The sequence below is a fragment of the Arachis ipaensis genome, chromosome B09, assembly GCF_000816755.2.
Source record: "Arachis ipaensis cultivar K30076 chromosome B09, Araip1.1, whole genome shotgun sequence".
Taxonomy (NCBI): Eukaryota; Viridiplantae; Streptophyta; class Magnoliopsida; order Fabales; family Fabaceae; genus Arachis; species Arachis ipaensis.
Window position 1 is genome coordinate 8,828,191 of NC_029793.2, and position 16,912 is coordinate 8,845,102.

Genomic DNA, 16,912 nt, shown 5'->3' on the forward strand with positions numbered 1-16,912 from the left:
ATAGTATAATTATAAAGTTATTATTATATTATATATATTTTATCTCTATTGGCAAAATTTTTTTAGATTCATCACTATATATATATATATATATTTATATATATCGTGTACTTTCCTATTTTAATAGTATAAAAGATAATTTTATTAATTATTTTTAACAAAAAAAGAAAAAGTATATAAAAGAGGTATATAAAAATAGGGCAATTTACGCATCTAAATTGTTTGATCCCCAATATTACGCAAATACATTGTTTCAGTTTTTAATACGCAAATGCATTGTTTCTATATTTATAGGTGTGCATAAACCGCTACTGCCTGCCGCGGTTTATGTGTGAGTGTGTGTGTGTAAACCGCTGCTGGCAGTAGCGGTTTACGTGAGTGTGTGTGTGTGTAAACCGCTACTGCCAGTAGCGGTTTACGTGTGTGTGTGCGTGTGTGTAAACTGCTACTGCCAGTAGCGGTTTACATGTGTGTGTGCGAATGGGGCTGCCTATATAAACCATAGAGGGGCCAAATGTGGAGAAGTAGAGTGTTATTCACAAATGGAGGGGGAGGATAGTTTTGTGGCTCTAGTTCACTGCTCTGGAAAAATTCAAAAGAGCAAAAGGCATGGTGTAAAATTCACAGATAGAGAACCGCTTAGTGTTTTTATCCGATCTTCGAATACGTTGGCGGAGATTAAGCAAAGCATATTACGGAAGCTCGGTGTGTGTGGGACGAAGTGGGTAAAAAAATTATTTTACAAGATTCCCATTGATGTTGTCTCAAGTGGTGTGAGATATGAGACCTTCGTGATCGGGTCGGATGAAGACTTGCATGTCTTGTTTCACTGCAGGCGTAGTTTTTCGGAGGTGAGGGTAACTGAGCTGTTTGCAAAGTTGGAAGATGGTGTGGATAGCTCAGGGGCATCGGCCCCTAATCCTTAGTCGACCCCAGCCGGTGGTGCCTCAACATCGATGCCTGTGGTAGCAGTGGCAGTTCCGAATCCGGAGCCCGAACGTGCTGGGGCTGTTCATGCATATGTTGGTCCTGTTGTTCCTGATTTTGAATGCGATGCCGGACCGGATCGGGTTGAGAATGCACTGTTTGACGATGATTTGGATGAGGAGCCTGTCGATATTGGTGGGGACAGTGATGATGATATTCCAAGAGGCGGACGTTCAGCCCATGGATGTTCCGGTTCTGCAACACAGGAGTACCCTCCCCACCTCTCTTGTTTGAACTTGGAAGCCATCGGCCAACAGCAGAATGCTGATGCAACATTCGATGGGCAGGGGATGCATGATGGGAGAAATATGTCTGAATTTCAGATTGGCCAATCCTTCCAGAGTAAAGAGGAAGCCGTGTTGAGTGTGAAGGATTACAGTACTCGGCGTGGAGTTGAGTACAAGGTTATGGAGTCCGACAACCTGAAATACCAAAGGAGATGCAAGGAGTTTGGTAACGGGTGCACGTGGTTGATTCGGATAGTCATGCGGAAAAGGAAAAGCACATGGGAGGTTAGGAGGTACAACGGTCCGCACACGTGTATGGCCACATTGATATCAAGCGACCACAAGCAGCTTGATTATCATGTTATCTGTGCGAGAATCTATCCATTGGTTCGAGCTGATGCGTCGGTGTCTATTAAGGTGTTGCAAGAGGCAACGGAGGCGACTTATGGATTCATGCCTAGTTATCGGAAGGTGTGGTTGGCGAAGCAGAAGGCAGTAGCGCAAATATATGGCGATTGGGAGGAGTCATATGCTGATCTGCCTCGGTGGATCCTTGGGGTCACATCCACGATGGAAGGTTCGATTGCTCTACTGAAGACGTCCCCGGTTAGGGTGGGTGACCAAGTTGACGAGGATAGAGTCTTCTTTCATCGGATGTTCTGGATGTTTCCTCCGTGTATTCAGGCTTTCCGCCACTGTAAGCCGCTGATAAGCATCGATGGCACACACCTGTATGGAAAATATGGCGGGACGTTGTTGTTGGCGATCGCACAGGATGGTAACTCGAACATTTTTCCTGTTGGGTTTGCACTCGTGGAGGGAGAGAACGCAGAGTCTTGGTCGTACTTTCTTTCGAACCTTAGAAGGCATGTCACTCCACAGCAAGGTATTCTCGTGATCTCTGACAGACACAACGGCATCAAGGCTGCATTAGAGAGCCCCGATAGTGGTTGGCAACCCCCCCATGCTTATCGGGCATTTTGTATTCGGCATGTTGCTGCAAATTTTGCCCTCACTTTCAAGGGGTAGGATGCGCGGAGGTGGTTGGTAAATGCCGCGTATGCGAAGACGGAAGCAGAATTTGACTATTGGTTTGATATAATGAGGACGGAGAACCCGGCCATGTGCGAATGGGCAAACAGAATGCAGTATGAGAGGTGGACACAGCACAAGGATGGTGGGAGAAGATACGGTCACATGACGACCAACATCTCTGAGTGTGTGAACTCTGTCTTGAAGGGCACAAGAAACCTCCCGGTGACGTCTCTGGTTAAGTCGACATATCTCCGGCTGGCCGAGTTGTTTGTTGTCCGGGGGCAGACGGCAGAGGCACAGTTAGGGTCCGGGCACCGGTTTTCACAGGCAGTAGTTAAGGCCATTGAGCATAATCTGAAGGAATCGAGGTGCTTCACGGTGACAGTGTTTGATAGGCATCAGCTTGACTATACTGTGGCTGAGACGACGCCCACCAGCAAATTCTCTTTGGGTAGCTATCGGGTTTCTCTGAGGGATCGCACCTGCGATTGTGGATACTTCCAGGCGCTGCACTACCCCTGCTGCCATGCCCTCGCATGCTGTGCGCAGTCACGCCTAGATTGGGCAACTTATGTCGATGAGGTGTACACTATGTCTGAGGTCTTTAAGGTGTATGAGATGTCCTTTTCACCATGTATTCCAGAGGGGCTTTGGCCACCATATGACGGGCCGACGGTTATACCCGACCCGGGCATGAGAAGGGCAAGAGAAGGATGACCACGGTCTACCCGCATCCGCAACAACATGGACGAAGCCGACACTAGCCGACCTAAGAGGTGTGGTCTGTGCAGGCAGCCCGATCATACCCGACGGGTTTGCCCTCAGCGAGGTTCTACTAGTGGGATGTAGATTTATCTTTACTTATTTCGTTTGTCGTAGTTTCCGTGGTAACAAACGTGTCTGCTTGTTATGAGTTTTAAGTTATTTGTTTTAAGTCTTTTCGTTTATCAGTTATGAGTTTTAAGGCTTTTTGTTTGATCTTGTTAATGATAGTATCGCTAGTTGTGTTTCACTTTTCTAGAGTTATTGTGCCTAATTTCCATCTTAGCTAATAGATCGATAAAGAATAGACTCCATCAACATAATCATAAAGTAAAAACTAAACAAAATAAAAGTCCTTCTAACAAGACTTAACATAAGGTCCAACGTGCATAAAAACATAAAGTAACAAGTACCCAAAATAACAGTCATCCAAATAAAACAAACATAAAAGTCCTAAACCAGAAAATAAAATACATAACGAGAAATGAAAAACAACAACACATGGTGCTAACCATCGCGATCATCCCTCGCAGCATCATGAAAGTCACCAAGGAGATGAGATCCTGTCCCACATCGAGCTGGACGTCTGACTCGAGTCGGTCGGGCTGCCTCCTGTCCAACATCATCACCTGGATGCTCTAACCCGAACGCGGACTGGGGGGTGCCCCCCATAGTGAACCAAGTATCCAACGGACTACCTGCAGGCACGTTCAGATCTACCCCATAATGACCCTGATAATCATGTGGCCAGAAAACTCGCCATGAAAACTCGCCAGAAGTCACCGCTGAGGAACCTCGGGCCCGCTCACAACTTGCTCTGACTTCTCTCTACAATTTCCTCTCTCTATAAAACTCCTCAAACCTTCTAAACACATAATCCGCGGCTACAACCACGGTTTATATAGGCAAAGCATCACACGTAAACCGCTACTGGCTGTAGCGGTTTACACACACGCACACACACACGTAAACCGCTACTGGCAGTAGCGGTTTACACACACACACACACTCACACATAAACCGCGGCAGGCAGTAGCGGTTTATGCACACCTATAAACCGCTACTGCCAGTAGCGGTTTACATAAAATATAGAAACAATGCATTTGCGTATTAAAAACTGAAACAATGTATTTGCGTAATATTGAGGATCAAACAATTTAGTTGCGTAAATTGCCCTAAAAATAATGCATACAATATTTTTTTTCTGATGTTGCCTTTGTTAAAAGAATTTGCCAACAATATTATGGTATCTGACGTGTACCCATAACACTCGGAACCGAAATCAAAATCAAAACCGACTATATAACCTGAAAACAAGCAAGCAGAGTAAAAACACAACTCAAACACGACTACGCACAAACGTCACTTCTAGACGGTTACCATCAACAACGACGCACACTATCCATCCTAGAAAATTGGAACGAGTAAAAGGAAGGTAACACTTTACTCGTCTATAAAAACAAACTAAATAGTCCAGAAAGGGTCAGGTCACACCTACACTCTCATTTATCTACTCGTATTAATTTCTTGAATACCCTCTTTTGATTTGAGCGTCGGAGTGCTTTTTGCAGGTGCTCCCGCTGCCGTATTTCGCAATACCGAGGTTTATTTTGGACATTGCCTCCAGGACGACGCATAGCTCTTCTTAGGGCCGAGTAGTCGCAAAAGGAGTCGCCTACCTCGGTTGAGCCTGAACGGAATATTTGGCGCCCACCGTAGGGCCCGAAAAAACTCATCTAACCCCACTATTTTTTTCATCTAGCTTTTTGTTTCTTTTCTCTTGCAGGATCTCCGATCCTCAACTATGGCTGAGAATGGGGCTAATCAACTCACACAAGCAGAACTCTTAGCTCAAATGGCTGAACTCTAGGCGGAAGTCCGGAGGTTAGCCGAACTCTCCGTCCGTAACAATGTTGAAAAGCACGAAGAAGGAAACTCCAAAGGCTCGGCTCCAGGCAACCCCGATCCCTTATGTCTCAATCCGCCGAAAGAGAAGCTGACCTTGAACAACCCATTCTCCGAGAAGATCACCAACTTTCAGATGCCCAAAAATTTTGTGCTACCTACTTTTTTGGAGCCGTATAAGGGAATTGGTGACTCCCGGGCTCATGTTAAAAGATTTCAGGATATGATATTTTTTAACGGCGCTAACAATGAACCTGTACTCTGCCAAGCTTTTCCTACTTATCTCGATGGTACCGCATTACTTGGTTTTCTAAACTACCTGCAGGTTCGATCTCCTCATTTGAGAAGTTGGCGAGGTCCTTCATTGACTATTTTGTGGCTTTCGGGATATACGTGCATGGATCGAATTACCTTGGTACCATCCGGCAAGGACAACATGAAAGCTTGAAGGGCTACATGACCCGATTTGCTGAAGCGACCATGGAAATACTGGACTTAGACCCAGCAGTCCACTTGCATGCCCTTAAGGCCGGCCTCCGACCTGGTAAGTTTCGGGAGACAATCGCGGTAACTAAACCGAAGACATTGGAGGAATTCCGAGAAAGGGCAGCCGGACAAATGGAGATCGAAGAACTCCGTGAGGCTGAGAGAACAGAAAGAAGACAACCTCAAAAAGATGAAGACAAAACCATAAGACCGCCAAACAGTAGGGAACCAAGGAAGCCATTCAAGCTCACCCCAAAGTTTGACAATTACACCAGATTCAACACAAAGAGAGAAAAAATAATCAAAGAAATTCTCAACGCCAAAATTATCAAACACTAGGATCAACGGTTTGTAGACAAGAGCAAACACTGTGTTTTCCATCAGAAGTATGGACACACGAAGAATGAATGTGAGATCGCCAAAGATTTACTAGAGAGATTAGCCCGGCAAGGCCTCCTAAACAAGTATGTTGAAGGAAGAAGAAACAAGGAAGATACCCGAGACCGGGAGGAGCAACGACAAACAACGGAGGGAAAAAATGACAATAGGCGGTCAAACCCTAATCCACTGAAAGGAATCATAAATTGAATATCCGGAGGATTTGCCAGAGGTGGTGAAACAAACTCTGCACGCAAACGAAGTTACCGAGCAATGCTGGCAATTGAGGGAACGATACCACAAAGCAACAAAGATGCAACCGACTTCAGAATCACCTTCACCCAGGCAGATATATCTTCGGCCATCCTAAACTTAGACGATCCGGTGGCGATCTCCATACAGACAGGCGAACTATTGGTAAGAAAGGTCCTTTTAGACCCAGGTAGTAGTGCAGACGTTCTCTTCTATTCTACTTTTCAAAAGATGAAACTATCCGAAAAAAGCAGTGCAACCCTCATCTGGAGAACTGGTAGGATTCTCTGGAGAGAGGGCCCCAATTAAAGGTTGTATATGGCTAAAAACGACACTGGGGGAAACCCCATTGACACGAACCATAGATATACAATATCTTATAGTTGATTGCCCAGTCCTTATAATATTATTCTCGGAAGACTTGCTCTGAACATGTTCAGAGCAGTAGTATCCACGTTTCATTTATGTGTCAAGTTTCAGGCACAGGACGACAAGATAGCAACGTTCCACTCAGACCGCCAACAAGCTCGGCAATGCTACAACGCAAGGCTAAAAAGATCGGACACGGGGCAAAAATACCAAAAAGAAGTCAAGGCAATTCATAGCACAAATGAAGTACTGTCCTTTGCAGAACTCGACCCTCGGGAGGACACCCAAGAAAGGCCCCAACCAGTAGATGAGCTCCAGAAGGTTACCCTGACATCAAATCCGGAACAATTCACCTACATCGGCCAAGCACTCCAAGGGCAAAAACAATTGGAGCTTATAAAGGCACTACAAGATAATACCTATTTGCCTAGACTCCTGCAGATATGTCAGGCATAGATCCAAACATCATTTGCCACAAGTTTGCCATCGACAGGACAATCCGACAAAGGAAAAGGAACCTCGAAGCGAAGAAAGCAAAGGCGGCTCTAGAAGAAACACTTAGCGCCGACTTCATCAAAGAGATTCGCTTCACTACGTGGCTATCGAACGTGGTAATGGTAAGAAAAAATTCAGGTAAATGGCGCATGTGCGTCGACTTTACAAACCTTAACAAGGCATGTCCAAAAGATGCCTATCCTCTACCATGTATTGACAAGCTCGTAGATAATGCATCAGGTTTCAAAAGCTTAAGCTTCATGGATGCATATTATGGTTACAACCAGATTCTAATGCATCCAGAAGATCAAAGCAAAACAGCCTTTATAACTGAACATGAAAATTTTTGTTATAGAGTAATGCCATTTGGTCTAAAGAATGCAGGTGCAACATACTAGCGACTAATGGACAAAGTATTCCACCAACAGATAGGTCAAAACATGGAAATCTATGTAGACGATATGGTCGCCAAGACCACACCAGAAAGATCCCATTGTGACGACCTTAGGGAAATATTCAGTCAGATCCGAGTATACAACATGAGACTTAATCCATAGAAATGTGCCTTTGGGGTACAAGGAGGCAAGTTCCTCGGATTTATGCTGACCTCACGGGGAAAGCAAACCCTGAAAAATGTGACGCAATACTTAACATGGCAAGTCCGAAAACAATAAAGGGGGTACAACAACTAGCAGGAAGAGTAGCTGCCCTGTCACGATTTTTGCCAGCAGTATCGAGCCGATCATACCACTTTTTCCAGACGATATCAAAGAATAAAAAATTCGAGTGAATAAAGGAATGCGAGACGGCCTTCGCCGAACTCAAAGACATCCTATCATCGCCACCAGTGTTGCAAAGCCCGGAAGTCGGTAAACCTTTATACTTATATTTATCTGCTTCCAATTACTCTATAAGCTCGGCTTTCGTCACTGAGACAGGAAAAGCACAAAAGGCAGTATACTTCGTCAGCAGAGTCATGCAGCCAACGGAACGAAGATATCCAAGAATAGAACAGTTGGCCTTAACATTAGTGACAACAGTGAGAAGGCTCAGACACTACTTCCAGAGCCACACAATAATTGTAAGGACAAACCAACCATTATGGCAAATACTAACAAAACCAGAACTGGCAGGACGGCTGACCAAGTGGTTTATCGAACTTTCTGAGTTCTATATCTAGTTTCAATCAAGGCCAGATTTGAAGTCGCAAATCCTAGCAGACTTTGTTTCATAGCTCACACCCGACGAGCACCACCACAACCAGACTTGGGAGTTACATGTAGATGGAGCGTCAAACCGAGAAGGAAGCGGAGCCGGGATAGTACTAAAGGAGGGAGACACAGTGATGGCCGAGCAATCCCTACAATTCCATTTCTCGGCAAGCAACAATCAGGGCAAATACGAGACACTCATAGCAGGACTTAAGCTCGCCCTCAACCTCCAGGTACAGAGCCTAACAGTACATTGTGATTCCCTCTTGGTGGTTCAACAAATCAAAGGAGAATTCCAGGTAAAAGATCCTTTGTTAGAGCGGTATTGGCTCATAGCAAAGGATCTCATTTCAAAATTTGATAAATTCACCATATTACATGTGCATAAAGAAAAGAACATTAGGGCAGACATATTATCTAAACTCGCCGCTACTAGGGCAAGAACACAAACGTCAACATTATCACAACTTACACTAGAGAAACCGAGCATCGAATTGTTATCCATAACAAGCATTAACCATCTCAACGACTGGAGAACACATTTTATTGAATACATTAATACAGGAATCATACCCAGAAACGAGCCTAACCCTCAACACTTCAGACGAAAAGCAAGTCTCTATACAAACATAGCAGGAGAATTGTACAAGCGTGGTTTCTCGCACCTGTTACTAAAATGCCTCGACAAAAACGAGGCAAATGAAGTAATGAACGAGGTCCACAAGGGCGTATGTGGAAACCACATAGGAGGACTAGCTCTGGCGGCAAAGATTATCCGAACAGGATATTACTGGCCAACCATGAAGAGGGATTGCATAACAAAGGTCAAAACCTATGACAACTGCCAAAAGCATGCCGCCATCTCCATGAAGCCAGCCGAGGTAATGCACAACATGGAGGTAAGCTGGCCTTTCTACAGATGGGGGCTCGATATCCTCGGCCCATTTCCAATAGCTCCAGGACAGGTAAAATTTCTTTTGGTTTCAATAGATTATTTCTCAAAATGGATAGAAGCACAACCACTAGCAAGAATAACTGCCGAAAAGGTACGATCTTTTATATGGAAAAACATTATATGCCGATTCAGAATACCAAAGGAAATAATCTCGGATAATGGTAGACAATTCACAGATAACAAACTTGCATCATTTTTGAAAAATTTTAATATACAACATTATTTTAGCTCGGTCGAACACCCACAAACCAATGGGCAGGCCGAAGCTGCTAACCGAGTAATACTGCAGGCAATAAGAAAAAATCTCAATGATGCGAAAAGAGAATGGGCAGAATTAATCCCAGAAATACTATAGAGCTATAACACGACGATTCAGTCCACCACAGGCGAGACACCATTCAAGCTAGTCTACAGATCAGAAGCCCTGATTCCAATCGAAGTCGGTATCCCTACATTAAGAACCAAGCTATACAACCAACAACGCAATATCAACATAACAAACGCCGAACTTGATCTCGCCGAGGAAGACAGGGATATCGCCGCTATCAAACAAAGAGCAACGAAACAACTAATTGAGAGAAGGCACAACAAAAAGGTAGTGTCGAGGACATTCAACGTGGGCGACTTGGTCCTCAGAAGAACAGAGAAAGCAAGGCAACCTCCATCACACGGTAAACTCACCGCAAATTGGGAATGTCTGTTCCGGATCTCAAAAGTCCTCGGTATGGGGGCTTACCAGCTATAAACTCTACAAGACGACTCAATATCTGGAAATTGGAACATTTCTTCCTTAAAGCTGTATAGATCATAACCTGTACACCCCACGGATGAAGGTACTCTTTTTCCCCCTTAGCGGTTTTATCCCAAATAAGGGTTTTACCTAAGGAGGGTTTTAACGAGGCCGGACACCCAATATATCAAATATCAAAATCAGACAATTGTAAATCAATAACGGATCTGATCCTTACTTCCTGTTTTTATCTTATTCTACTTTCAAACGCGCTAATAAAGCAAATAACAGAACCAACCTTATCCTTCCTATCCTACTTCTAAATACGAGAATATCAAATCCAAGATATCATAGCTATATTATCAAAATATTAAAATTGCCAAACTAACCCAACCTTGGTCAGCACAAAAGAAAGATATCCAAGTTCAAAACGTCAAACCAAACATTCATAACTACATAATGCTAAACCACAACTCTGTCAGCAAAAGCAAAGAGTTATCACGACATAGCAAAAGGACAAACACATCCAAAACAAACAGACAAAATATCAGAAATCAAGAAGGAGGAACATTCTCATCATGATCCTCCACAGTCCCATCCACCACCAATTTTCTGTCGATCACTATCTTGGTCACATCAAGTCGGTCACAGTCAAACTCAGGGGCTAAGGCAGCAATTTGACTAACGGCACGATCAAAACTAGAGGAGAACATCTCCATCCCCTCCTCCTCAAGCTCATGAACCCTGGAGGTCAGCCGACCCTCAGAGATATCGCTCTCTTTGATCTCAGCTTGCAACAACCGAATCTGATCCCGCAAATGGACCACATCTTCCTCAGATTCTTTCATTTTAGCTGTAGCATTAACAATGACATCATCTTTTTCTTTCGACGATTTCTCCAGTTCAGCAATTTTTCCTTTATACGACACCTCTAGATCAGAAACCTTGTCCACAGTCGTCTGTTGTTCAGCACCAATAAGCTTGGTAGTGCAACCAACGCACATCAAACGAGAAGCAACAATCTGCAAGAATACATACACCAAGCAAGGATAAAGCAGCAGAGAAAAAATAAGAGGAAAGCCGAAAGCAAAATAACACTACCTGAACAAACTTCCTAAGTCCCTCCATACCAACCCGACGAGTCATAAGCATGTCACCAGGATATTGAGACACCTTATCCGAAAGCTCGGCGAATGAAAACTGGTCGCTCCACAAAGAATGAGAACTGGTGCCAGGGATGAAGCCACGAAGCCTCCTCTGCCGATCAAAAGCTGTCTTGCTACCACCAATAGCCTCCCTGTCACCTTCAGAAATAACCTCCAAAGACTTCTCATTATCTTCTCTCTTCCTCTTATACGAAGATGACGGCTAGGCAGTAGATTGAGCAACCTCTCCACCACCCTCCCTTGGAGTACCTGAGCCACCTACATCTCTCTCCTTCTTTTTTTTCAAAAAAGACTAAAACCGAGAAGGGTCAAGATGGGGGACCCGTCCACCTACAGACACAAAACAAATATATTAGAAGGGAGTACAACAGCTACACAACCAACAATAGACAAAACATTACCTATATAGGTTTTCAAACCCTCACTATCACCAGAGTCATACAAACGCAAAAGCTGGGGAATAGAAAGACACTCCCCAGCAGCAAAGCTTTCAATTAGGAAACCTAAAAAAGAGTCTTCTTCTTCACCCCGCTCAGTAGCCTCAAGGATTTGGCTCGGTTCAGAACACCAATATAGGGGGAATCTTTCGATAAGCTCATCGTCCAAGTAAAATGGGTACTCGGCCTCAACCAACCGAATCTTAACGAAAAGGGATTTAAAGTTTTTAAAAAAAGATTTATAAAGTAGAAAAAGGGAACGACCAGGAAAACTGCTAAGACAAATCCACAAGCCTTTCCGAACACCCTTCGACTGAAACAAAGAAAAAAACACCGACAGAGAACAAGGGAAGGCAAGAAACTCCATCAAACACTGAAAGGCGCGAAGAAATGCCCAGGAATTTGGATGCAATTGTGAGGGAGCGCAGTTAAGTTGAGTCAAGACATCACACTCAAAATCGAAAAAAGGAAAACGGACGCGCAGTTCAGTTAAGCAATGAATATACATATAAAAGTACTGCCAGTCACCCCTCCTCTCACAAACTCTATCCTCGCCAGTGCAGGGGAGAAGCTCAACTGACACGCCAGAACCATCTCTCACAAATTTCAAATCCCCTAGTTCACCCATCGACTCTACACTCGTATAAGATGACGAGCGGGTCCAAACGTCATCATGCACCCAATGATAAGGGTCATCTTTCTTTACCTCAACTACTTTCAGCTTTTCCTTCTCTCTCTCTCTCACCATTGCAGAAAACAGAAACAAAGATGAACAAGAAAGGAAAACTAACCTTTTGAAGTCATGATGGGTCAAACGAGGAGGAGGAATTCGAAAAAACATAATGTTGAAAATGCAACAAAAAATATTATAGCCCACTAACTTAGTGGAGGCAAAGGTAAAAACCGCTCCAGTCCTCGAAAACCCAAGCGGCAAAAGGGAAAATTAATTAACGCACCATTCACAAAGCAAAAACATTTTCCCCTTCTCCAGCGTTGCCCATATCTCTACCATATCTATTTCCATTGTCAGTACACAAAGGTCCAGATTGCAAAAGCCCAGTCCAAAACGAGAGAAGCCAAAAATAGCAAACAAAAAAAAAAACATAATCTGCATTTGCCGAACATGAAGCTTGCCTGCCACCTTTTTGGAAAACAACGCCAGCCAAGCTTGGGGGCTATGACGTGTACCCCATAACACTCGGAACCGAAGTCAAAATTAAAACCGACCATATAATTCGGAAACAAGCAAGCAGAGCAAAAACACAACTCAAACACGACTACGCACAAACGTCACTTCTAGATGGTTACCAACAACAACGGCGCACACTATCCAGCCTAGAAAATCGAAACGAGCAGAAGGAAGGTAACACTTCACTCGTCTATAAAAATAAACCAAATAGCCCAGAAAGGGTCAGGTCACACCTACACTCTCATTTATCTACTCGTATTAATTTCTTGAATACCCTCTTTTGACTTGAACGTCGGAGTCAGGTGCTCCCGCCGTCATGTTTCGCAGTACCGAGGTTTATTTTGGACACTTCCTCCAGGACGACGCATAGCTCTTCTCAGGGCCAAGCAGTCGCGAAAGGAGTCGCCTACCTCGGTTGAGCCTGAACGGAACAGTATCTATACTTTCTTTTTTTTAGTTTATTGATAGAACTTTATTTGACGGTATTTTGCTTACCAATCACACATGCTAAAGAGAAAAAAAATTGTTACATTCATCGTGAAAATTATGACACTTTGTGTGGTATACTAAAAATTATCTTATTATGAATGCGTAACAGCGTAAGTATAAATTATTTGGCTTAAAATGAAAAAATGAAATGTAAGATTTGAGAGCACAAAATAAAAAAAAAAGACTTAAAAGTTAAAACTTGAATATAATGCTGATTGTAAAGGGGAGTCTTCTCCCAGTGTAGTGGCTGTGTTAGTTTGTTTTCTTTCTTTTGGACCTTGTGCCCTGTTATACGACTCAAAAAAGAAAAAATCCTACTGGCCTATTTTTTCAGTGATTCATGCTTCTTCCAAACCCCCTATTAAGATTTATTAATTACTTAATTAGTTGTATACTTAGATTATTTTGGATTCCCCATCATTACAAAAGTAAAGACACGGCAACAACTTCGATCGCGCCCGATCATCCAAAACTGTAACAGATCAGACACGGCAGTCCCTATCAGACATACTCGGTAAAAACTTTTAAAAATATTCTGATCATTTTCCATTGTATATTTTATCTAATTGTTGCCTTGGATTTTTTAAATTCTGAATCTATGTCTTAGTAATTACCGTGTGAAGCAAGTTTTCATTGTTTTGTTCGCTATTATTCATGTTATTATAAGTAGTGTTCCCATGTGAATTTGGACACTACGAGGTATAACTCGTCCTACTCGAATTTAGACCGGCTTTTCTTGGAATGAAAGGGTGGAACGTCGTCTGCTTGCTGAGGAGGCGACGTGGGCACAAGTCCGTAAGAATGTGAGTAATAGGAATGATATTCAAAGTGAATAACGTATCTGTGACTTAGTGAGTCACTTATATTTATAAAGTTGTATTTGAAACCGTTATCAGCATTTCCATACCTGTTTTGAAGTGTTATGGCTGATCATGCGGTAACTGTGTTTTAGTGATTCGCTTGGGGTATGTGTGGAGAGATTTGCGGAGAGATTTATGTGTTGGCACGTGGTTATTTGATTTTATCGGATAAGTCGGTTAGGAGAGAAAAACACCTACTACTGATGTATGACGTGTTTATTTAGTTTTAAGCAGATTCCAATTTATAGGTTTATTTGAGTCGAGTTATAGCTAACGGATTATAGCCCCAAACTTGACCTGTAAAAGTTTTCAATTAAACAGGTTGAGCTTATGAGTTTTTATGGTGTTATAAATCGGAAAGATAAATATCGCTCGGAATAGTGATTGTAATCATAGTTTGGAATGGTGATAGTAATAATAGTAGCCCCCAAACTCAACTTGTTGTATGTTGAAAAGTGATAGTCATGCTTGAAATTTTGGTGAAGGTGAATAGTAAGGTAAAAGAAATTTAAGAATGATTAAGAATAATAGTTAAATAACGAGGATAAGCCCCCAAGTTTAATCTAATGGCATGAAAAATAAAATATTTATTTTTAAAAAAAAATTTCATGGTATACATCGACTTAATTTTGACTAATTTCAACTTATTTGCATGATAATTGTTCTGTATACCATTTGATGCTTTGGAATAGTTTGATCAAAAAAATATTTTTGACGTATAGAAATATTGATGAGAAAAGAGGTAAAAGTATACCTGGTTTGGCAAGTGTCAATAAATAATTATATAAGATAGGCTAAGTGACCATTGTTGATAGGTCAAATAAATATCGTCGGTTATTGTTGAGTTGTTTTAAAAAATTGGTGAATCGATGTAATAGACCGGTTTAGAATTGGACATAGCATATTTGGAGTTGTACAACTTATAGATTGGTTTGCTTGAAATTTATTCTGACTCATAGGTGTTGGGATGTTTGAAATGAATTCGACTTGTAGATGTCGGTTTGTTTGAATTGATAGATAACTTGGTAGTTTGTGCGTTTGAAAACCGAAGTATAGCTCGGTTTGTTGATATTTGTTTGTGGATAGTATCTTCAGAAAAGAGAGGAGTAAAAGTCATGATTTACTTGAAAACCAAATTATAATTAGTAAGAAGAGCTGAATTTGAACAATGAATTGGATATCCTTTTAGATAAGCTTGAGCGGTTGACTTAATGTCAATGAATTTGTAAATTGCTTTTGGAATTTGACCATCTAAATTATAAGTTTGTTTTGGTATGAAAAGAATTGGTGATATGTAACTTTGGTAATGTGCTTTATGGGGGAGTATATCTTGGTCGAAGATTTGTACATGACTCTAAAGATTCGTGGCGGAGCGGTTTATATTTATCGTATATGAGATACTTATAGATCAATTAGGAATGACGAAAATGATAGAAAAAATTAAAAATAAAAGAGTAAAGATATTTTGTTAATGAAAATAACACATCACCATATTATCGTCTTATAAGCTAGGTTGTGATATATCTGTTAGGCTAGCCTTTGTATATTGATTTTGGTGTCGAGTAGTCGTTGAAAAGTGCAAACTATCCAAGTTATAATATAATTCGCATGGTAGTACTATTGCTGCAGATGGTTTATAGCATACCAGATATGTTTAAAAAAGGTCAATCAACAATGAAATATAGATTGATAATATTGATAATCAACAATGAAATACAGATTGATAATATTGATAATATACAACTATGTATAACGTGTCCAAGGTTATATGAAATGGTAAGATACATTCAGGTAAAATGATTCAAGTAAATAGGTTAGTGTTATAATAGGCCATATTGTATTGAAGATTAAAACAAAAGAATATTTAAGCGGTTATTCGCCTCTCAATTAACATTCAATTTAATTTTTGAATTTTTATTGTATTATAAATTCATGTTTTGAATTCGTCGGTTAAAACTATAACTGAATTCCTTTATTATAGGAGCAAAATAATTGAAAAAAAAAAGAAAAAGACTTAAATAAAATAGCATGTATTAAAGACTGAGCAATCAAAAAGTTGTTTCAAAAGAAAAAATAATAATAATAATTATAGCAATGGCAATGTAAACAAGAACGGAAAAATTTTGTTGTCATCACCGCAATAGCAATAGCAATAGCAATGTAAACTGCAGTCATTATTTTCAAGGTGTGGTCATCACCGCTGTCTCTGAATTGACTTTAAATTTGTGTTTATATTGACTTCAACATTTTATGATATGGTAATATATAAGACAGTTTGAATTTAGAAAAGAAGTTGAATGTGACAATGCAAACACATATTTTATTGGCTAAAGTCGAAGAAACAAATAATTGAAATTACCGAAGGAACAACACAAATAGGACCGTATGAGTATCGAGCAATGAAAATGCAATTGAAAAATAGGATAGTACTTACTAGCAATAGAAATTTGTGATAGATAAAAACAATTGAGAATAAATGTACCTCATTGTGTAGTAAAAATTATCAATAAAATTAAGTAATTTTGCATTTATGTTACTTTATTGAAAACTAATTAAAAATTGTTATGAGAAGGAAAAGAATAATTAGTATAAAAATAAATATTGTGAATAGAGCAAAGGCTCTAAAGCAATGCGAAATAAAAAATAAGATAGAACTTGTATTCACAAATAATATATAAATTCCAAATGTCAACTAGTAATAGCTCAAATGGCATAGTCTTTCTATATTCAATTAAGAGGTTGTGGGTTCGAATCTCCTATTATTAAAGGAGTAGAATAGATGATAAGTCTTTTTGAACTAACATCTTAAAAGTACGAAATTATTCATATTCAAATTGTTTAGATCCTACGAAATTTTATTCTTGACCAAAGATAATGAAATTAATTTTGCTATTTGGTCAAATAGTTATATAATCTTACGAAGGCAACATTTTTTATGTAAATATGAAAATCGAAAATGTGTAGCATGTAACTAAAACT

General features: G+C 40.8%; 1 protein-coding gene across 1 annotated transcript; it reads left to right on the forward strand.

Annotated features, from left to right (window-relative positions):
* LOC107614937 lies at positions 957–2,243 on the forward strand. The gene has a single exon (XM_016317062.1). The coding sequence runs from the start codon at positions 957–959 to the stop codon at positions 2,241–2,243; it is 1,287 nt and encodes a 428-aa protein (XP_016172548.1).